Source organism: Pseudoliparis swirei, chromosome 20, assembly GCF_029220125.1.
Source record: "Pseudoliparis swirei isolate HS2019 ecotype Mariana Trench chromosome 20, NWPU_hadal_v1, whole genome shotgun sequence".
Classification (NCBI taxonomy): Eukaryota; Metazoa; Chordata; class Actinopteri; order Perciformes; family Liparidae; genus Pseudoliparis; species Pseudoliparis swirei.
The window spans coordinates 22,282,341-22,306,252 of record NC_079407.1 but is presented as its reverse complement, the minus strand read 5'-3'; the positions used below and the strand labels follow the sequence as shown (position 1 = coordinate 22,306,252).

The 23,912-nt window shown below is 43.7% G+C and overlaps 1 protein-coding gene across 7 annotated transcripts in view; it reads left to right on the top strand.

The window, feature by feature from the left end:
* The window catches only part of si:cabz01090165.1 (uncharacterized protein LOC100333421 homolog), a 349,850-nt gene that overhangs the window by 269,171 nt on the left and 56,767 nt on the right, over positions 1–23,912 (top strand). For all 7 annotated transcript variants that reach the window (XM_056440460.1, XM_056440458.1, XM_056440453.1 and 4 more), the window contains 2 exons: positions 3,308–3,520; positions 4,115–4,425. In XM_056440460.1, coding sequence (XP_056296435.1) covers positions 3,308–3,520; positions 4,115–4,425 — 524 coding nt within the window. The remainder of the gene's footprint in view (positions 1–3,307; positions 3,521–4,114; positions 4,426–23,912) is intronic.

Here is a 23,912-nt window from a genome sequence, read left to right as displayed (position 1 = left end):
TTTTTAAATGCTGTGTAACCTGAAGGTGAGACATCACGGTACGCCATAGAGCATCACATCAAAATGTTCACAACCAACACATGTCACGTGTTTTACATTCCACAGGTGGCTGCTTAGGATTGTTTCCTATTTGTGTAACCCAACAATTCCCAATGTGACCATTGTAAAGGCTAAAAGTCTGCATTCATAAAAAAAAATAGATATAATCATTTCCAAAATTGTTTTCATTTTACATAATCTGCTCGAATAAATATGTGTTGGCATTTAGCCTTTCAAAAACTACGTTTTATCCGCTGTTAAAACCATATTTATCTCATGCCGACAGGCTGCTCCTGTATTAACAGCACCAAAAAATGACATGGATATACCCACAAGAATTATCAAAGATATTACATGACGACAGACTTTTGATGCTTCATTGGTAAAGCTCAGTAGAAACTTTGAATTTCAGAAAGAAATTATGTGTCCAGTCATACTCAGCAGAGTTCCACAAGATTCTTTGAGCTCTTGACCTGCTTTGGTGGATAAAAAATAAATATGCAAACACCTAAAGTGGCCGGTTGATCCTGTTACCTTACTTGAGAATAATAACACAAATATTGTACTTCTTGATAACAGGAGCCCCGAGTAATAATTAGCTGGCTAATTCCGTCACCTTAAAAAATGTCTGATTTAAACGTGTTGGTCGTAGAAATTGCATTGCGTGTGCTCGGCATCATAATCCGCCGCGCCCCGCAGCAACGTTTAGCCCTCTGGACGCACGACCGCCGTCGTTGTCAAGGACACCGGAGCCGGGCAGATGGCCGGTGTCACAGAGGAGGGAACCTTCTGGTGTGGCGTCACGGAGTTTGATATGCAAAATGCATCCGGTTTATCACATTGCATTATGTATTAATCCGCGATGTCATTGTCGAGTTTGAAGACACAGAGGGGCTGTGAGAGGCTTCGGTTTATGTCACAGCAAATAGCAGAGATCTGGTTTATTAAGATGGTAAAAGTAAGCCGGGTTGTTTATTTATTAGTGCACATTAATGAAAATCACTGCAAATGTGTCAATACAGCCAACGAATCCCTGGAGACATGTTTAAAGAAAGGTTTTGAAAAAATAAATGGAACATGAGTGACTTACAGTCGATGTGTTCGAGTATGAATAGGAATGATTCATAACGTGATGATTCATAACGAAATGTGTTTTTCAATGCCTCATTTTTATACAACAAATATTTATGGTGGTTTAAATAAACAATTTGATAGCATTTCTCATCTTTGCCAAGCAAGAAATAAAGACCCGTCTCATATTGAAGAAAAAAATAGACATTTGTAAAAAATATATATATATATATATAATATATATATACTGTATATATGCAAAAGCGCCAAAGCCAATGAGACACTTTTAAGAGGAGCCTAAATAGAAGAAGAAAATCACAGGACCGAAAGGTGTTCATTTAAAAGACGGTACTCGATGTGGCATTGTCATTATCACATAAAAGCACATTTTACAGCACTCAGTTACAGTGTCTGCCACCTGAAGGAACCGCCTCATCAGAGGAGCAGATTATTCTTGAATATTGCTGGCGATCCATTCCTCCCACTTTATGAAAGTGTTGCACCCTTAACATGAACTCTTCAATAAAACTGTGTTCTTCTTTTTAGCAACATGTATTATGCACATTTTCGGTTAAAGCAAGCACTGTTTTCTTCAGCCGGCTTCCTGCACCTGCTTTACACACGCCCCTCTCTTAAAGAGACAGCGCCGCTCTCTTCTCACGGAACAACGAGCACTTTCCTCCCTTAACAGTTAGTATGTGCACAACAAATGAATTACCTTAAACACAAATAATAACAAATGGACACCGTTGAACTACATCAGTAAGAGATATGAAATGACATTTCAGGGTGCTTCAAAAGCCAACCTCATAGAGCAGCGAGCCAGACCTGTGCAGACCAGCGCCACTACTCCATATCCCGTTTCGATGGTGTGGGCCTAAAGGTGGAGGAGGAGCCGCTGAGTTCTCCACCTGCTGCCAAGCCTTTCCATATGGGCTCAAGAGCTCTACTGATACCCGGAGAGATGAGAGGAGAAAAAGGCTGCACTTCAAGACGTGACCTTAAAATAGGAGGAGATAGAGGGCGACGCCTCACGTGGAGATCCTCTTCAATGATAAGTGGAGGTGCGCCGCGAGATAAAGATGGGATTAATTGGTATCGTCGGCGAGAGCTTGACACGCAAACCTTTCCCTCACCTTGAGTAGTCGTCGCGGGCCTCCCTGTGAGAGGTGCCGCATGATCACTATGACATGATTAGCCTTGTAAAGAGGTCGATCCAGAGACCCTCCCGTGTCACCACAAGTGTCTGAGCACATTAACACTCAAATAGTTAATAGCCTCTTTCCCGCTGCACAGATAAGTGGACCTGCGCTGCATCCGTCACGCAGTCAGACATTCGCCGTCAGCCGCCAGGGAACTCCAAGCGCATTGAAACCGGTGAAATCTGATGTGCGCCGCTCGCTCTCCGACGGGAAGCTCAACAATCCGACCGGTCGAATCGTCACGAAACGGAAAGAAATGTTGACTCTCGTCTGTATTTGAGGGGTTAACTGGGCAAAACAGATATTTAGACCAGAAAAGCACTTCATACACTTCCACACACTCACATCAGGGAGCAGCCCGGTTCAATCCCAGCGCTTTTTACTCTGAGCTTCACGGGAGCAATTGAGGGTTATAATGTAATACGAGACTGAAAGGCACTGGTGCGGTGTGTGAAGCTGCAGCCCAGCGGTCATCAGGTCAGCAATCTTCTCTGCTGGTTATAAGACCCAAGGAGGACCCAGAAAAAAAAGGTTGATTTTTGAAAATGCACTGAGTGGTAGGAATGATGAGTAAGCCCCGGTAAGCCTTGGCAGGCCCTGCATGGCCTCGCAAGAATACTCCACCAGGGGTTTGGCGGGCTTTATTCTGGCTTAGATGCCCGTGGATGGGTTTTAAATATTGCGAGGGCGGAACTCACTTAATCTTCATTTGCACACAGAAGAACCCCTTCTGAGATATTACCGTAGGGAGAGACCGTCATGGGCTCTGTCAGCAGAAAGCACACTTCTTCTTTAGTTCTGATATGTTTTCTTGGATGTATTTATTTTATTTTATTTATTTTATTTATTTCATTTATTTCATCCAAAACTACAGTTTAAATCTCATTAAATATTCACCTCTCTGGGTAGTACTGCACCAGAGGCCATAACAATATGTTCCAACATCACTTTTTTAAGAGGTGACCCTGGTGTTTTGGTCCCATGTTGCTCAACAGGAGGAGTTTATTTGCGAGCCACCGATTATAACTCGCCACACCTCCAAGATGTTCGTGATGGAGGGTCAGGAGGTCAGCCTGCGCTGCAAGTCCATCGGAGATCCTGAGCCGTCCACGCATTGGGTCAGCCCTGAGGGAAAGCTGATCGGCAATACGTCCAGAACCGTCTGCTACGAGAACGGCTCGCTGGACATCCTCAAGGCCTCGGTCAAGGTAGAGACGTGTCTTCATGGGATTTGGTTACGCTCGTGATGAATATTGCTGATTGTGTTGCTCAACTTTCTATTTGGGGCGGCCGTATTTCAGGGGGAGGAGTCGGTTGTCCTGTAACTCCGCGGTTCTCGGTTCAGATATTCATGAGAGTTCGACGAGAGCAATGAAGTTGAAAGTTGAAGTTTCATCGTCAAGATTAAAATCCCCAAAACTGCTAATCTGAGGAGTCATATTTATTGTGTCAAGTTTTCGACATTTATAGAGATATAATTGAAAAAAGTCATTTTGAAAGTGCTTTTTTCAAACGACTAGAAATACACCGCTTGGCATCTATGAAGCATGTTTTTTATAAATATATTGATTGGGCATTTAGATTTTTCAGCAACATCAGGAACTGCAAATGCTATTCCTGCCTCATTAGCGTATTCAGTGTTTTGTCAAGAACATCTTGGTGTTGCTATCTTGTTGTCCGTGGGAAATCTGATCTTTGTTCTAATGGTTGTTCCCCCCCTAAATTCCATAATGAATTAAAGATCCATGGTCTGTTAATTATAAAAGTAAAAGCTAAGTCTTTTCTGTTCCAACATTTTCCAGGATTCTGGAAAGTTCACGTGTATCGCATCCAATGCAGCGGGGGAGGCCACAGCCCCGGTTGAACTGGTCGTCAACCCCTCGCCACACTTTGACCCCAAACTGGACCCCGACCCGGGGCCTTCGGACATCCCCACGTCCATCAAGTCCAACGCAAGTGGCGGTCAGGCGCGCTCCGATCAGCAGAGGGTCAGCGTGTCGGATCTAACGTCCGGCTCTGCCACCATCAGATGGCCCCCACAGAACCACATACCAGGGGTCCGCATGTACCAGATCCAGTACAACAGCTCTTCAGATGACATCCTCATATACAGGTAAGAGGGACAGGGGGGGAGGGGCTAAAACGATAGTCCCTTGAAAAGAAAAAAAATTATCTGCACGCCCAGGTTTTTCTGTTAACCCTCCTGTTACCTTAGGGTCAATTTGACCCCATTCAATGTTTAACCCTCCTGTTACCTTTATATTTACTGACATATTTTACCCTTGGGGGTAATTTGACCCCAGCAATTAAAACCTCCAGAAAATTATTAGAATTAATATTGTTTTCCAAGTTTAAGTGTGAGGTACTTTATGTTTGTTTGTTGACTACCTAAATCGCCCTTTAAATATATAAAAAAGTTGATGTTTCTTATATGTTTGACACAGTGAAAAACAGCCTGGGGTCAAATTGACCCGAAAGAACACCGACATTAAACATTGAATGGGGTCAAATTGACCCGAAAGGTAACAGGAGGGTTAAATCTTTAAAACACGTGTCGACAGAATTAGCATCTAATAGTGAAACAGCCTGAGGAACACATGTACCTCTCTGCTGTGGCCAAACATACGAGTTGTGTTACATCATAAACACCACATATTAAACAATGGCTTCTTTTTTTTTTTTTTGAGTGATCAATCAATTGTGGGAGAGAGCGCTCGTAAATGACAATGACGTATAGGGAAGAAAAATAGTGGTGCATCTTTCCGAGGGAACATTAAGTCCATAAATCCAGTTACTGCCGGGTGGCTGACGAGGCTGCATGCTTTGATAAATAGAGGGTATTTTTCAATTTGCATCCTGTGGATTTAAATCCCTGTAAATAGCACATTGTCTTCAGCTCCTAAGACATCAAATGGCCCTGTTCCTCTCTGTCTCTATCACCCGGTTCCAGCTGTCCATTGAAGCTTTTATGACGTTCACACTGGGCGAAATATTTAAATCTGCCTCTTTTTTTTTTTTACGCTCGCACGACGACATCAATTTGTTTTATGTCCGTTTCATCATTTGAGACGTGATTACCTCAAACTCGGGCCCAACGTGTCGGGTCAACTTTGTTGACACGAGAACTGAAAACGAGAGCTCTGGGTGGGCTTCAAAGATGTTTGGCTGTGAACGCAACTGTGTGTTTCTTTGTGTACCTCGCTCTGTGCAGGCAGCTGTCTGAAGCTAGTGCGCGGTGGCTTAACGCCCCCAGTGTAGCAGCAGAGGATGGGAACATTTTGCATATGGCAGTCTTGTTGGAGGTCTCCAGGTCACTGCGGGAACAGTGGGAACAGCTGATTGTGTTTCTAAAAATGGGTATTGTAACACCCTGTTCTGTTTCTCCTGTGTTCTATGTCTCCTCTGTGTCTTCTCTGTCTTAATTGTTTAATTCCCTGCACCTGCCCTCAGCCACTCTTGTCTCGTTAGTGTCTGATGTCGTACACCTGTTTCCCCCCTATATATTGTGTCAGTCTTTCCCTTGTGTCCTGTTGGATTGTCGCAGGCAGAGAATCCAGGTTCGGGGCAGGCAGGGTCAACAGGCAGAACCAGGAACACGGACAGGATGACGGGAAAAGGACACGGAACTAGAGACGACAATCCAACCACAGACAAGGGAAAGACTGACACAATATATAGGGGGGGAAACAGGTGTACGACATCAGACAGTAACGAGACAAGAGTGGCTGAGGGCAGGTGCAGGGAATTAAACAATCAAGAGAGGAGACACGGAACACAGGAGATACAGAACAGGGTGTTACAGGTATTGTGTGTGTGTTTCGTTGGTTCATTTGGGAGATGAGAAAGTCTTGCGTGTGATTCTATGTATAAACCTTTTTTGTTACGCTCCTGCATTCATATGATGGTGGTGTGCGCTCAGGTGGAGAAATAGAAGTCCCGAACACGATGAAAACAGGTGGAGGAAGCGAGCGAGTGTCATGCTGCAGTCATGGCGTGCCAGAATAATCGGGGGAAAGAGTTGCCGATGGGCGAAATGAACACGAACGCCCCCTCAAGTCTGAGCAACAACTCCGAAAGTGGAAGTTTTGGGACACGGCTTGCTAAGATGAGGCTTTTATTATGCAGAAATATGGCCAATGGAAGTGAATGTTGAGTTGATTGTGATCATTACCTTCGCATTGAAAATGCGGAAGGTTATGTTTTGATCGCCATTTATTTATTTGTATGCGTGTTATTCGCATAACAAAAAAAGTTTTAAACCGAATCGCATGACATTTGGTGGGATGATTGGTTATTATCCGGAGACCATTTGATTAGATTTTGGGATCGATCGGGTCAAAGGTCGAGGTCATGAAAAGGTCAACATATTCTTGAATCGCATGAAATTTGGTGGGATGATTGGTTATTATCCGGGAACCATTTGATTAGATTTTCGGATCTATCGGGTCAAAGGTCAAGGTCATGGATAGGTCAAAATCATTTTTTTACCATAGCACGGTCAATTTCTATCCAATTGGCATGCAACTAATGCCAAAATGTTCATAATTTTTCAATTCAGTTTATTTGTATAGCCCACTTTCACAAATTACAAATTTGTCTCGGAGTGCTTTACAATCTGTACACATAGACCTCCCTGCCCCAAAACCTCGCATCGAATCAGGAAAAACTCCCAAATAATAATTCAATGCCCAATCTTGTGATATGCGAAGGTATGCGCTATACCGAGTGCCCGTTCTAGTTTCATATGTTTTTCATGTATCTCATGGCAATTTTTAATTCGCATGCAATTTGTGATCTGCTATGAGTTCGTAATCGGTACTTCCTGTGACCTAAACACATGTCATGGCTCACCTGATCCGTGTCCTTTGCTCCCGGCGGTCACACCTGGAAACCGCCGCCGACGTGTTGTTGTTTCAACGCTCTGAGCAACGCAACACATGCTCAGTCTCTCCACATCACGACGTGAAGCTCAGTGCGGCGCAGGCTGCTGCGTTGTTCGTCCCCAGCATCCCGAGTGCACCCCCCCCCCCCCCCCCACACACACACACGCACTTAAATGAAAAAGAAGAACGAGTCTCCAACTCTGGAAATGGGGCGATCCGAGGAGCACGTTTTTTTTTTCTTCATTGCTCCAAACACACATCATCCCTGTGTGAGTCGTTATCACCAAGGTCTTTGGCGCGTAGGAGGCCGTTTCAGCTTTTCTCAGGCTGTGTCAGGGTTTTTATTCAGTTCAGTGAGCAACAAAAGACGATTGAGCTGAAGGAAAAAAACAATCTCACAATCTCTCTTTCCTTTTTTTTATGCAAAAGTGAGATTTCCGGATATTATTGACCCATTTCAGAGCTGCGGACACTTTATTTCTGAAATACACATCCTAAAACAACAGCGCATACATTCTCAGGATGAGGAATCCGTGGCTGCCGGTCAGAGCCTGCAATACACTGCTGAATGGAAAGTAAAAGATGTTGTGGCATGAATATGAAAATGTATGAGTAAAGCCAGACAGAACATTAAGATTAATGTAATAGACTCATTTGCTGCTAAAACAAAGACGATGCAGAAAAATATTCAAAGGGGGAAAGATGTGCTGCAAAAAACTCTGAACTTTTTAATAAAAGAGAACACACAAATACATCCCACATAAAAGATACTGTCCAGAAAACCCCAAAATGTTCATGCAGTGCAAATGTGGGAGCCAGAAATCAGTTCAAATGCTGATGCGGTAATCTATTATGTAGTGAAACTTCCCTGAAGGACTTTTTTTTCCCCTTGTCATCACCAAACCCCCGAATCCTCCAGGCAGCAGCTGATTTGCACATCCTAATCACCAGATGTGGATTTGAGATCAGGTTTTAGACTCGAGCTGCCAAGTGGCTGAGTGAGGACCCTCTATTGGTTCGTGATACCGGCTGACCGCTGGATGGTCCCATCAGCCACTTCAGCCAGCTCTGTAACCTAGCAACGTTGTTCGGGATGCATAATTGAGAGTTATTAACACGCATTTGGAGGGCTGACAGATGACAGTCTGAAATGTGTCCATAGACCCAATTTTCATTTTGACCGAAAACCAAAGGCCCCCGAGTGACCGTTGGATTGGAGAGAACATGTGTTCAAGTGCCGAGTGTCCAAATGGAGGATGTCATGTTGAACTGTGCGGGGGATCTCAAGATTTTAACGTAATCCGCTTTCATCTCACGAGTGTATATGCAATGCCCCGTTTGTCAGATCGCACGCTGTCATAAACAAACAGCCAAAATTTGAACATGTGTTTTAGTTCTTGTCATTTCCAATGGACGCTGATGCTAGGAAGTGACAATCAGGGAACTGTCGTCTTATTTTGAAGTCCCTGTCTCTCGTCTCCCTGCACTTCCTTCCCTGTGATTGTCTGTCTTGTTCCTGATTGTTTCCTCCTGTGTGAATATCTAGCCCCGCCCTCATTGTTTCCACCTGGGTCTCATTCCCCTGTGTATGTAGTCTGTGTCTACCGCTTCATTCCTTGGAAATAAACCTTTTTCATTCTGAACTTGAACCTTTTCCATCTTCTTGGTCCGATCGTTCTGTTGTGTGCGGTACAGGACGTGGACCCATAAGCACTCTGAGGGAAGGAAGTGCCGGGGAAACAAGGCAGACGAGAGACAGGGACTTCAAAATAAGACACAAAAAACTCCGGATCATGACAGGAACAGTGGCATGCTGGCTACATACGACTATTGCTGGCCATTTAAGTGTCTGAAAAGATTACTCGCAGAACAAAACGTGTAGGAGTGAAACGTATGTTTGCCAGAGAGCTTATTTTCTACAATAATCCAAAGGCCTGTGTAAAAGTCCCATTGTCTTTTTGTCGGTGGGATGCTAACTACCCGGCTAACCGACAGTATGTGTCATTCCTGCACCACTCTATAAAACCGGCTGATGAAAAAGGAGCTTTATACCTTTTTATTTCTTCTGATTTTTGTTTTCAAACGGTGTGTTTTTTACCTTCGCATTCGAGAATGCGGAAGGCAATGTTTTGATCGCTGTGTATTTATTTGTATGCGTGTTATTCGCATAACTCAAAAAGTATTAAACCGAATCGCATGACATTTGGTGGGATGATTGGTTATTATCTGGGGACCATTTGATTAGATTTTGGGATCTATCGGGTCAAAGGTCAAGGTCATGGAAAGGTACCAAAAAAGTGGCTGCGGCGAAGGTATGCACTCTACCGAGTGCCCGTTCTAGTTTTAATATGCTTCATTTCCATTTATGTAGTGGGAAACAGATTTATTATTCCATCAAAACCACAAAAAAAGAGGCATTATAGTCTCAGTAATTAAAGGTGGGAACGTTTAGTTCTCTGCAGAAAGGTAGCGACACGGCTGTTTAATTGTCTGACTTGCGTTGGTGTTTACGAAAGGTAACGCTGGGCCTCTCTGTTCACATGCACCCTGCTGGAGGCGCCGAGACGCAGCCCTCCAAGGCTTCAAAGGCCAAACTTCTGATTCTCCAGCTCGGTATGGGAGTCTGGGAAGTGAAAGAAAAATGGCCCTCTCCGTTTTTATACCAGCTGTTGTTGTTCCCATTTACACCCTCCAGTGGCTCCTCAGACTGAGTGAGTAGGGATGAGAGTGGGGTCAAGAAAACAGGTCAACAAAAAAGAGTCACAAGATAGCACTCTTTCAGAAACATTCGTCTCTTCGTCTTTCGTCTTCGAGTCTAGAATCTAAAGCACGAAGCAAGATGGCTGAAATCGATGCCATGATATTAATAACTCACTGTTGTCTCACAATTGTATTGCAGTTTTATGCAATTCGACAGGCAAAAGGATGAAGGTCTCAAGACCCAGGTAACGTTCCATCTTTGCTCATGAACTTTTTCCCTGCTGGCCACCGTACACGCTCTTTTCCATTATAAACACGCAGTCAGCTGTTGGGGCTTTTCTGGCCTCTCTTCTGGTCCGTGACTCAAGTAAGAAGCGCCCGTTTCAGCTCACAGCAGCAGTGCTCGTACTTTTGACTCTTGACATTTCCCGATGCGAGTGGAGCTCTCTGGCAGAGTTATTAGCCTTCGAGTGGAGACTCCCGACGCCCACTCTGCAGTCTGGTGCTTGGGGATTCACGGAGACTCTGCAGCCAGAGCGGCTCCGGCACCGCATACTGAGGCCCGCGCGGCGTTCTGCAACGCACCACCTCCTTTGCTGTGATTATCGTCACCTCATCACCTCGGGCGTCTTTTAGTACCCAATGAAATGGGGTTTGAATCCTGAAACAAGATGGCTGCTTCTCGTTGCCAGTGTGCATATTTACATCACGGCGAAGTGCAAGGTGATATGTATAAATAAATATAAATTCATATACATGTGCAAGGTTCAAGGAGTTATGTGTATATATATGTATATATATATATATGAATGTATATATATATGTATGTATATATATATATGTATGTATATATATGTGTGTATGTATATGTGTGTATATATAGATGTGTGTATATATAGATGTGTGTGGATATTTATATATGTGTATATATATATATATATATGCGTATGTATATATATATATATACAAGTCTAGACCTTACGCAGAATACCTTTGAGGCACGGCTTGTGATTTTCACTCTAGAGTCAGGAACGTTTCCATCTTGTGGAGTCTGTCGGATACGATAACCAGGCTGTAAAACCCTTCAGAACAGCATGTCCATTCAAGGCAGGACATTTTCTGCCTCGTCAGAACTTTGACCTGAAACAAACGGCCGCTAACCAACCCAACCAACTTCTAAACCTTCACCTTTCTCTCTTGATAACGGCAGCGCAGACCAGATCCACCCTCCTCCATTCTCACAGGGAAAAGAAAAGAAGAAGAAGAAGCTCAGCAGAAGCCGGCAGTTGGTCGTCTCCCTGCACAAAGCTATCTCAAACCTGTTTTGACAAAGTGTTGCAACGATACCGCGAATCTGCATCACTGCTCGTAAAAAGCGATTTCATGCAAAATATTTGCAGGCGAGTAATTGACATTTCCTGTTTTTCATGCCTCCAGTGTGTAGAGAGAGGCCTGCAAGATGTGAACCGCAAGTGATGTAACTGAAGCTAATCCGAGCAGCATCTTCTTTTACAGCTTCACAATGCAACAGGAAATGGAGAGAATATGCAGTAGTAATAGATAATGAAAGCGCCCGCAATCTTATAACATAGTATGTAAAAATCCTCAGGCAAAAAGGCAACGTTTTGTTCACTATCTCCCTCTAATTGGATGAGAATCTCATCATTTCTTTCCTATAAAAATCCATCAAAACGGTTCAATTTCCACTCTACTTTTAAAAATAAAATGTATGTTAGGTTTAGGCAACAAAATGAGAAAAATATTGTGTTTTGGGTCAGAATAACTTGGGAAGTGGAGTTACGTAAGCACTAAGGTCACTGAACATAAATCAATGTTGACTTTGCATTTCACACGGGGCACACACATTTTGTTTGTTTTAATCCATCCCATCTCCCCTCTGTGGTTTTTTGTGATCTTCATACTTCCGAGTTCATAATTACGTGGCTAGCGTACGCATTGATTGGTAGGGAAGAAGAGAACAGCTGTTTGGATCAAGGTGTTCAAGAAGAGAGTCTGCAGCAGACCTTCTGGAATCCAGAGGAGGAGGCCCTCTGCACCTCCTCTGCTTTCTCAGAGCAGTGAAGGAGGGATGCGCTGCTGTAGGAGTGAGTCACATACCGGCAGATGTTTTACTTCAGTCCCTCACATCTCCCCGCCCACGCTGTTCTCAACGTGCAGACGCAGTCGGCTTCCCCACACAGGGCTCGTCCAAACTGTGCATGGACTTTTCCGAACCTTTTATCTTTCCAAGGGAAAAGTCCAGCAAGCCGGCCCGCTGTTATTCCCCCGGCCCGCTTCGACACTCACTTTCGGGAGAACTGCATTAACCGCATGAGCGGCCGCAGTCAGCCGGAGGTGCGGCAGCAGCTCTGCGTTCATCATGTTGGTTCTTGAGGGATGGAGGGTAAGGAAGGATAGGAGGGAGGGAGGGTGGGTGGAGGGGGTTTTGCTCGTTCCTTTTCCCGGCAGCTGATCTCGCAGTCTGAACCCGCAGGCTCTTCCCTGCAAGCCGCCGCTGCCCTATTGTAATGGGGTGACAAAGGGGGCAATGAGTTTCTTAGAAGTTCAGTGACCATCATCACGGTTCTAACTTCTGCCCGTGCCGACGGGGAGCGCAGTTCAACTGAACAAATTATATGCGTTACACATTAAATAGATGTAAGAAATTTGTCCTTTTTTTTTTTTTGGGCCACAGATTGACCGATTTTTGTTCACTCCCACTTGCAGAGCCTATCCTCTTCTCTACCTTTAAGCTGTAGCATGAGGAGAAGATACACCGCAACGAGCATCGCTACAGCTCATAGGATTCAATGGGAGACGGACGCAATTATATTAGTCAGGCTCCCATTATTACATAGTAATAACAATAGTTTAAGTGAAATTGCTTAGTTTAATACAATAATGATTGCAGATGAACATGTGAATAAGGAGAGTACTGGCACTAGACACTATATATATATATATATAGGTAGCTCGGCCTGACAGCAGTGAATGGGGGCGGGGCTTAGAAAAGGGTATCTGACATGTCTTTCAAAATGTATTTTGGCAAAAGCAAAAACATTTGGTTGGTGTTATCTTAACATAGAAACATAGCTTCTTTCCCAGAGAGAGGATGGAGAGGGAGAGAAGGAGAGAGAGAGCAAGGGAAGCTGGTTTGGTGGTGCAGTTAGACGACGTGGTTTCCATCTCTGCACCTCCTCCCCATCTGTGGCTCCTTTTCTTTTCCTTTTCATCTCAGTTTCATTGCACTCAGGTTTTTAGCAAAACGTGCTGTGTTGGCAGAAAAATCATGGACTGTTGAGAGAACAGATCGACATTTTTCTCATTTCTCTCTCTCTCTCTCTCTCTCTCTCTCTCACTCTCTCTGTCACACAAGGATTATGGGAGATCAACCTCTGTCTGCACCAGGAAATTAATCTATTGATTCCCCTTCTTTTTAATATTCTCATCTTCTTCTATTTCTATTTCTGTACCCACACGTTATATGTGTATAAACATAAAGGTGTGTGTGTGTGTGTGGGTGTGTGTGTGTGGGGGGGGGGATCCTACAGTTCAGAACAAAAAGGAGCTTCTTTTTAAGTGTTCTACACTCGAGGCCCTGACTTCCTAACTGGCTCTTGAGTGGACAGCCATGTGTGGTCTTCTGTGCCATATATATATACACTACCTTTCAAAAGTTTGGGATCACTTAGAAATGTCCTTATTTTTCAAAGAAAAGCATTGTTTTTTTCAATGAAGATAACATTGAATCAATCAGAAATACACTCTATACCTTGTTAATATGGTAAATGACTATTCTAGGTGGAAACGTCTGGTTTCTAATGAAATATCTCCATAGGTGTATAGAGGCCCATTTCCAGCAACTATCACTCCAGTGTTCTAATGGTACATTGTGTCTGCTAATCGCCTTAGAAGACTAATGGATGATTAGAAAACCCTTGAAAACCCTTGTGCACTTATGTTAGCACAGCTGAAAACTGTTTTGCCGATGAGAGAAGCTATAAAACTGGCCTTCCTTTGAGCTAGTTGATTATCTGGAGCATCACATTTGTGGGTTCGATAAGACTCTCAAAATGGCCAGAAAAAAAGAAGTTTCCTGTGAAACTCGCCAGTCTATTCTTGTTCTTAGAAATGAAGGCTATTCCATGCGAGCAATTGCAAAGAAACTGAAAATTTCCTTCCAGCGGTGTGTACTACTCCCTTCAGAGAACAGCACAAACGGGCTCTAACCAGAGCAGAAAGAGAAGTGGGAGGCCCCGGTGCACAACTCAGCTTGAAGACAAGTACATTAGAGTCTCTAGTTTGAGAAATAGACGCCTCACAGGTCCTCAACTGGCAGCTTCTTTAAATGGTACCCGCAAAACGCCAGTGTCAACGTCGACAGTGAAGAGGCGACTCCGGGATGCTGGCCCTCTAGGCAGAGTGGCAAAGAAAAAGCCATATCTGAGACTGGCCAATAAAAAGAAAAGATTGGTATGGGCAAAAGAACACAGGCATTGGACAGAGGAAGATTGGAAAAAGGTGTTATGGACAGATGAATCCAAGTTTTAAGTGTTTGGATCACACAGAAGAACATTTGTGAGACGCAGAACAGGTGAAAAGATGCTGGAAGAGTGCCTGACACCATCTGTCAAGCATGGTGGAGGTAATGTGATGGTCTGGGGCTGCTTTGGTGCTGGTAAAGTGGGAGATTTGTACCAGGTAAAAGGGATTTTAAATAAGGAAGGCTATCACTCCATTTTGCAACGCCATGCCATAACCTGTGGGAAGCGCTTGATTGGAGCCAATTTCCTCCTCCAACAGGACAATGACCCAAAGCACACCTCCACATTGTGCAAGAACTATTTAGGGAAGAAGCAGGCAGCTGGTCTGCTGTCTGTAATGGAGTGGCCAGCACAGTCACCAGATCTCAACCCCATTGAGCTGTTGTGGGAGCAGCTTGACCGTATGGTCCACAAGAAGTGCCCATCAAGCCAATCCAACTTGTGGCAGGTGCTTCAGGAAGCGTGGGGTGACATTTCAACAGATTACCTCAACAAATTAACAGCTAGAATGCCAAAGGTCTGCAATGCTGTAATTGCTGCAAAAGGAGCATTCTTTGACGAAAGCAAAGTTTTAAGAAAAAAATTAATACTTCAAATACAAATCATTATTTCTAACCTTGTCAATGTCTTGACTATATTTTCTATTCATTTTGCAATTCATTGGATAAATAGAAGTGTGAGTTTTCATGGAAAACACGAAATTGTCTGGGTGGTCCCAAACTTTTGAACGGTAGTGTATATATATTTATATATATTTATATATATATTTATATATATATATATACTTATGTTCATCTGTGAAGGGAAATGACTGCTTTACTGATTATAGACCTGTTGAGATGTGCACACAAGTGGACGAAGAGCAACTCTTACCATTACTCAGGTTGTGCTCAATCAGTTTGAGTGTCGCGAGTAACAAAGCTTTGAGGGTGCGGTGAGTATGTTCTGACTCCCCATCACACACCACCAGAGTCCTCTCTTGTGGTGTCACATTAGATGATGTATTCATGTGGACCAGGCCCCACGGTTTAATGAAAGCAGCACGTCGAGGGCAGAGTTGTCACTCGGAACCACCACTTGCTCGGCAGTGGTTTGTGTTTGTGTAGTTAATCTAACGATTGTGCGCGGGGCTCCCAGCAGGCTGCTCTGCGGCACATCGCCTCCTCGTGAAGCCACAGTGAAGCGTGAGATTACAGGCAGGCTTCAGATCTCACACGATGATGGAAGAGCAGCTCCAATCTGTGTTTCGGCATTCAGCTGCAAGAACAGTGCACTCAAAGAAATGACTCATTGGATGAACTCAATTAAAGTGTTGGCAGGTTTTCCATCCAATAATTATATGCAACTCCAACTCAAATTTAGCACATCAGTGCATCCATCCATCCATCCATTATCAATACCGCTTATCCTCATTAGGGTCGCGGGGGCGCTGGAGCCGATCCCAGCTGACATAGGTCGAAGGCAGGGGACACCCTGGACAGGCCGCCAGTCCATCGAGGGCACATATAGAGACAGACAACCATTCACTCTCACATTCACACCTATGGACAATTTTAGAGATCAATTAACCTGACGGCATGTCTTTGGACTGTGGGAGGAAGCCGGAGAACCCGGAGGGAACCCACGCTGCCACGGGGAGAACATGCAAACTCCACACAGAAGGACCGCCCCGACCGGGAATTGAACCCACGGCCTCTTGCTGTGAGGCGACAGTGCTAGCCACTACACCAGCCCGGAAAGCGTGTTCACTGCATGCAAACAACAGATTTTCAGCTGGCGCATGCACAAAGGGGAGTCCCCGATTAAACACATTTATTTTGAGTTGATATGCGCACCATCTAACCTAAATAAATCTAATAAATGAAAGTATTCCTACATTTTGTGTTACACCCATTAAGTATAAATATCTATTTTTGTAATTGATTTATTTAAATGTATCAAACAATATTTAAATGTGTCCCCTCCAAGAAGGCCATGAATCGTTTTTTTGAGTGTGCCTGTGGTCCACAGGCTGTGGACGACTTGTGCAAGACTCGCACCAACACCCCTGGCCGAGGGACCGGGGGTGGATGAGTGTGTGGGGGGGGGTTGTCATTTCAACAGTTTTCAGAGTCAGGGAAAGACATTAGGAAGTATTTTTAGTGGCTCTTAGAACAGCGATGTCAGACGGCCGACAGCGTACAAAGAAGGTTCACTTGAAACGCCCACTTCAAGGACTGGATTCTCTTCCTCCCCAGTACTGTGAGACCAATGCTGGTGGGACCTTTTATCGGGGAGTAGTTAAAGTCGGCAATAAAGTAAAACTCATCAAATTCGGTGGGAGATGGAGCGCGGGCCTGAGGAATAACCCATATCATTGTTGGGGCGGTGTGGCCTCTATTCTGCGCCCCTCTAGTTCGAAAGTATGTTGTTCATTAAAGTGTTCCTGCTTACAGGAGGCCTTTAATAAAGTGTTTCAGAGGTATTATGTCATTGATGAGTTTCTGAAGGGTAACAAGGACAATCAAACAAGTAAGTAGGGAGTATGAAGACCACAAAAGCTCCCGTGGGGCAATAGGGGGTGGGGTCCAACGAAACCATCTCTCACCCATCGACTCTCCGATCCTCTGATTGAAGGACGCTTTGTGTTCAACGCTATCCGTGTTCAACGCTACGTGCTTCCAAGGTCCACCACTAATTATATCGTATAACTCTGACCCATTGCTGTCAATTACACACTAGGCCTGTTGCCCCCCCCCCCCCCCCCCAACTCATTGGATGTTGTCTTAGTACACCTTTATTCAAAAAGTCTTGCCATGCTCCCATCATGCCTCTGTGCTGCCATCTGCTGGGATATAACTGGACGGTTCACGAGCCACATCAAACTTCAAAGGGTATTTTTGTGGGGTTTTATTTGTGTTGCTGCCTCTCTGCACAACGGCGCTTTGAAAATGAGATTAAATCCTGTTTTCAGCCATATGCTTTAAACAATTTATTCACCGATACAGGTTATCGTCATGCAAGCGATGAATGCGTTTTATTTATTTGTTGCAGTTGCAGTTGTTGCGGCCATATGTTTACATTCATCAGAAGAATCTTGTGTCAGACTCTCGAACATCAAGTGTTAAACAACACGCCTGAAGCAGTGTTGTCAAAGTTGCATAACAGGTGTGAGACGATAACATCTATGTGCTTTTACCGCAGGGCAGATGTTCTATAGGCTACGTTCAGTTGATTTAGATCCCCACACGTTGCCGTAACAACAACAGTAGCTACCGTCCAGGGGTCCACATAACAAAAGAAATATAATATCTGACATCCATAAGAGAGTCAACGCTGCACATCAAAACACCAGATAGCTCGATATAATTCCACATAATGTTATCACATCTTGGAGATGTTATGGAAAAACTGAAACAGGAACTTTGAATCCACATTTCTGGAGTGAATAAATACAATCTCAACATTTTATTGGAACATAAATTTAAAAAAAATCCTGGTCCGATGCGAGGTTTTGGGGCAGGGATGTCTATGTGTACAGATTGTAAAGCACTCCAAGACAAATTTGTAATTTGTGAAATTGGGCTATACAAATAAACTGAATTGAATTGAATTGAATAGCACATATTTAAGTGCACAAAGGGGGCGTGAATTTGAAGACGTTTTGAACCAAACTCCATATATTTATTCTTTTTTATTTCAAGGACTAACCGGTTGAACCAATGTCCATTCAATTCTTCATTCAAGGCATTTTATTATTCACAACAGAATGTGTTTTAATTAATCTGACCACAAACATTAGAAAAGGGTCAACAGAAATGATTAGTTCTCCATGATTTGCATGAAGGCCCTTTTCTTTAAATGTGACATATGAACATTAAACAAATAAACAAACAAATTACATAAAAAAATAAAAATGCCAATGACATAAAGCATTGGCATAAAGAAAATAGATGAGGCAATACATATATGAATATATATATATATATGTATATATATATATATATGTATTCAGTATATATATAAAAATACAGTAGATATAAAGAAGTCAGTATGGTTCAATCAATACATTATTATTATTGTTAGTAGTACTAGTGGTTGTAGTAGTCGTAGTAGTAGTAGTAGTACCTCCTTCAGAGCTGTTCCTAACGCCACCGCGCTTAACATTCGAGACAAGACACTTCTCACAGCCGTCGGCCATTTGAGTCAATCAAACGAATGACAAGGGCCGTCCGTCTTCATGCGGGAACCGGATGCCTAATGACCTTCAAGTTATCGATTGCATCCAGAGTTAAGTAGGAGCGATGGCCGGGTCTTGTTGACAGTTAAACAGGATGGACCAGGAATCAAACCGGCGACCTTTGCCCCACAGCAAAAGAAGACAAAAGACGTACGCAGGCGTTTCCAGAAAGCAGATCGAAACACATTCCTCTCAGTTCAGCACTCCGTCAGTTAATAATGGAGCATCCCTACATGTGCGAGAGCTCACGGACATTTCATTCACACGGAGATGTGTTGGATTTAGTGTCGGGCCCCGTATGAAGACCCGAGTGGCTCTATGTCATTCGGCTGTAGCCACTGCGAATGCTATGTGGCATTCAACACTATATGCAATATGAAAGATGATCTTCAGTGTCTGCTGCTGTACATTTCATTTGAGTGTACGTCATAACTAGGGATGGGTATCGTTTGGGTTTTTTCCGATACCGGTGCTAAACCGGTACTTTTAAAACGATACCGGTGCCTAAACGGTGCCTGAACCGATACTTCTTCTTTTTTTAACGCATAATGAGGACATTAAAAAACCTCTTTGGCCATATTCCATGTAGAAGACGTTATCATGGAGCACCGACACACAACGGATATCAGACTGTTAACATACACAATATATGTTCTCCATTATATGATGTGATATGTATTGTCATGTGCAGACTTTATAGGGTTAATCCTGTCACTGTTTTGATGGGCAAAGAGAACAACCAATCAGAGGGACTGAAGATGACACGTGACAAATAAAGTTTTGCTTCTGACAGCGAGAGTTACACTGAAACAAAGTGACGCCCCACGGTCTTCATTCCTCCGTCATTATATTCCCGGTAACACCGGGTATACAGCCGGGACCGCTGTACATCAACACATCTGCTAGCAGACTGTCATGCTCGGAGCTCGTAGCTAGCGCTAGCTACGAACTAGCCTAAACATGGTTATAATGGCTAATTTATTATTTCTTGGCCTACTTTTATGAATGCAAACTTGCAGTCAACGTTACGGTACTAATCTAAGTTCAGGCTGCTCGTCATAATCGGTCTCCACGTGTTCAGGGGGACCGGTGACGGTCTCCCCATCGCGCCCAGCCTGACGCTGGTGTGCTCCACACGGGCTCACGTAGTCACACACGGCCAGGGTTGCCAGGTCTGTGACAAAACCAGCCCAAAAACCAGCCCAATATCAGAACTCAAAATATGCCCGTGCCAAACCATATACACTGCTTTTAAAGTCCATGTCCAGTACCGCTGCTAACCATGTTGGTGTCCTGAGCATAACTCCTTCATGATGGGGGTGCAGGGGGGGCGCAAGTGACTTTTTTTCGTCAGGCGCCGGCACCGGAGCTCTGCGGCGCGAGACGGAGATCGGAGTCGTGTTAACGCGACACGTAGAGACAAAATGACATGCTGCTGTAGAGGCGACCAACAACAGGCGTATTGGAGCTCATTCTGCACATGCGTTAAATGCGTTAAAAAAATTAACTAATTAATCCTGTAATTTAATCATAACGCGTTAACGCGTTATTTTTCACAGCACTAATATATATATATATGGTTCTTTGAAATAATTTTTTTTGAGAAATCATAGGTTAGAGCACTTATAAGCTAGATAGCTTCAGCCTCGACCCTTTCGGTCAGCCACTTTCTTCTTTTGTTGAATTCTGATTGTTGTATATTTTGCTGATCGAAATAAACTAAAATAAACTAAACTAAACTAAACTAAGGGGTTAAAAGGGCCCCATTTGTGAATCCCACAGAACCAAACCCACCCCGGGATGGGGTGTAGGAGTAATCACACGAGGTGATTCTCGCCAAACCGTCCCACCCTGTTGGGGAGGTCGGCGATTCATAATCCTACTCGCCTATGAATCGCTCCTCCCGTGTAGGCGATTCTGAACCGCCTACCGCCCACCGCTCCTGTGAGATTCACAAATCCCTGCTGCTTTGCTGGAAATCACTTCTACTTACAGACTCTGGTTCGGGGCTCCGTGACGTCACTAGCACCAAAGCGCTTAGATGTCACGTGACAATGTTTCCATGGTGACGGACAAGGTCGCGGAGATCGAAGGCACTGCGCGGATGTGTCGGCGTGTACCTGCTGATCTGGACTCAGTTTGGTAGGATTTGGGTATAAATAAATTATTTCATTTAAAATATGGATTTTTATTTAAAGATATTCATGTAATTTGCATGCAAAATAGGTCTAACCGAACCAGCGGACAAAAAATTCAACCCGCGGCAACACTTCAAAAGTAGCCCAATTCCGCGGGAAAACCGCGGACCTGGCAACACTGCACACGGCGCAGCCTCCGCTGTCAAAGTTAAATGATAGGCTATCGTAACCTGCTGATAGGGCGGAGTCACCAGAGAAGTTCAAAACAATAGTTTTTTTCAATTTTAATCGGCTCAGGCACCGGAAAGAAGCACCGAAATGTGCGTTGCGTTTCGGTCCGGGTAATACCGGTTGTATTGGAACCGGTACCATATTGGCACCGGGTTTCGGTACCCAACCCTAGTCATAACTCGGTCGGAAGAGGCCGGGTTAATAACAAGAGGGCGTGAAGACTCGGTGGGGCCTCCGCACACCGAGTCCTTTTGCATTTGGATTTTTATTACCTTCGCATTGAAAATGCGGAAGGTTATGTTTTGATCGCCGTGTATTTATTTCTTTATTTATTTGTATGCGTGTTGCTCGCATAACTCAAAAAGTGTTAAACCGAATTGCATGACATTTTGTGGGATAATTGGTTATTATCCGGGGACCATTTGATTAGATTTTGGGATCGATCGGGTCAAAGGTCAAGGTCAAGGTCATGAAAAGGTCAACATTTTCTTTTTACCACACACTCAAAGAAATGACTCATTGGATGAACTCAATTAAATTGTTGGCAGGTTTTCCATCCAATCATTATATGCAACTCCAACTCAAATTTAGCACATCAGTGCAATACAATGTAATTAAGTTAGTCCAACTCATTTGTATCAAATACATCTAAAATAAAATAACGATATTCATTAAATTAAATTAATTTGTGTTTGTCCAACTCAAAATATAAACTAACTAACTAAAAAAATATGCAAACTCCACACAGAAGGAACGCCCCGACTGGGAATTGAACCCGAGGTCCTCTGGCTGTGAGGCGATAGTGCTAGCCACTACACCACCGTACAGCCCTGAAAGTGTCTTCACCTCATGCAAACAACTGATTTTCAGAAAGCGCAAAGGATAGTCCTCAATGAAACACATTTATTTTGAGTTGATATGCACACCATCTAACCTAAATAAATCTAATAAATGAAAGTATTCATACATTTTGTGTTACACCCATTAAATATAAATATCTATTTTTGTAATTGATTTATTTAAATGTATCAAACAATATTTAAATGTGTCACCTCTAAGAAGGGCTTGAATCTTTTTTTTTTGTGCAGCGCGGTCAATTTTTATCCAATTGGCATGCAACTAATGCCAAAAGGTTCATAATTCAACGCCCAATCTTGTGATATGCGAAGGTATGCGCTTTACCGAGTGCCCGTTCTAGTTTTTATTTGTATCTGTCGTCTTATTTATATATTTCTTGACAAAACTGAGACACAAGACAGAAGTTAATAAATGATGCGAGTGCATGGATCATAGTCACACGCGGGGATAGTCCCAGATTCAGAGCTTATCTGCAACCACCAGCCACCATCCTTGGTTTGACGAGTGAACGGAGGGAATGGGCGTGTACGGTGGCTCTGAGTGTTCAAACAACTCGGAAAACTTTAACGTCAGACTTAAAGTGTGTACGCGGTGCGTGTCAGCGTGACGGACGGAACACGAGGTCCAATTTATTTTAGAAAAAATGAGACTATTTTGGAACTAAAAGATGGACTTGGTTGTGCGAACGCCTTCAATCCTAATGAGCTGATTAATGACGCGTTCACAACAAAAGCGTTGCGAAATTTCAACGTACAGACACGCATAGCTGTGATAAATGAGAAGCTTCACAACACTTTCGGTGTGAACGCGGCATAACAGTAGATGTTCGAGGGCCTTGTTGTCATTTTTCACTCTAAAAGAAGAGCAAAATAGGAAGAAATTAATTGAAATTCATAGATATGGATATAGAAAACAAGAATACATGTCATTTACTACGTCTGTGTTTCCCCAATATAATGCAATATAATTCCTTTTTGGGTTAGAGTGTCGAGTAAAACGTAATGAAGTAGCCCTGCTGACGTTAGGCGGTAAGTTATAGTTCAGATAATCGCGATTTTGTCGTGGCTCTGCATACATGTGTGTCCTGTACCTACATGTGTGTGTGTACCTGCATGTGTGTGTGTACCTGCATGTGTGTGTACCTGCATGTGTGTGTACCTGCATGTGTGTGCTGCGTCAACTACTGGCTCCGAGCCTCCGGCTGAGACATGAGTTACTCCAGCAACAATAGCGCCATGGGCAACAAGCTGTACATTTAGTGTGTGTGTGTGTGTGTGTGTGTCAGTTTGTGTGTGAAAGAGAGAGAGAGAGAGAGACTGAGGTCTTTCAATTCAACCATTACTTTGACCCAGAACGCTGCAACTGTTTTAGACCAGACCTCTATAATAGGCCGAGTGTGTCTCTCTCTCTAGAAGCACACACACACACACACAGTCACATACTCACACTGAGGCACTTCTCTGTAGAGACACTATCGTTCTATCTTTTTCTTTATACTCTCCCTCCCTGATTCCATCTCTGAAATACGGACACACACATTCACTCTCTCACACACACACACACTCACACACACACACACACACACACGTATAACACAAATGCCCAGTGGGTCCGGTTAGGCTTTATAATTCCATTTCTTGTCTCGTCGCCTCCGCTCCAGTGTTGATAAATAGGTACTGCCCTGCACCGGCGGACAACTGAATAATATATAGCACACACACACATACACACACAAACACACACACATAAACACACACACATACAAACATAGAGGGCATACACAGACCCACAGGTACACACACAACACCTGCAGGAAAACACAAATGTAGAGAGAATGCAGGTGTCAACACAAAGACACGCACGGGCACACACTCTTTCTGGGCACACACTCTTTCTGGGCCTCTCCGATCCCGTCCTGCTCTTTAGTCCAGAAGCGCCAGAGCTGCTTGTTCCAGGTTGACGCTGTACACTCATTTAAAATGGTGAAAGCTGCATGAACCTAATACAGAAGCACACCGCTCCTCACA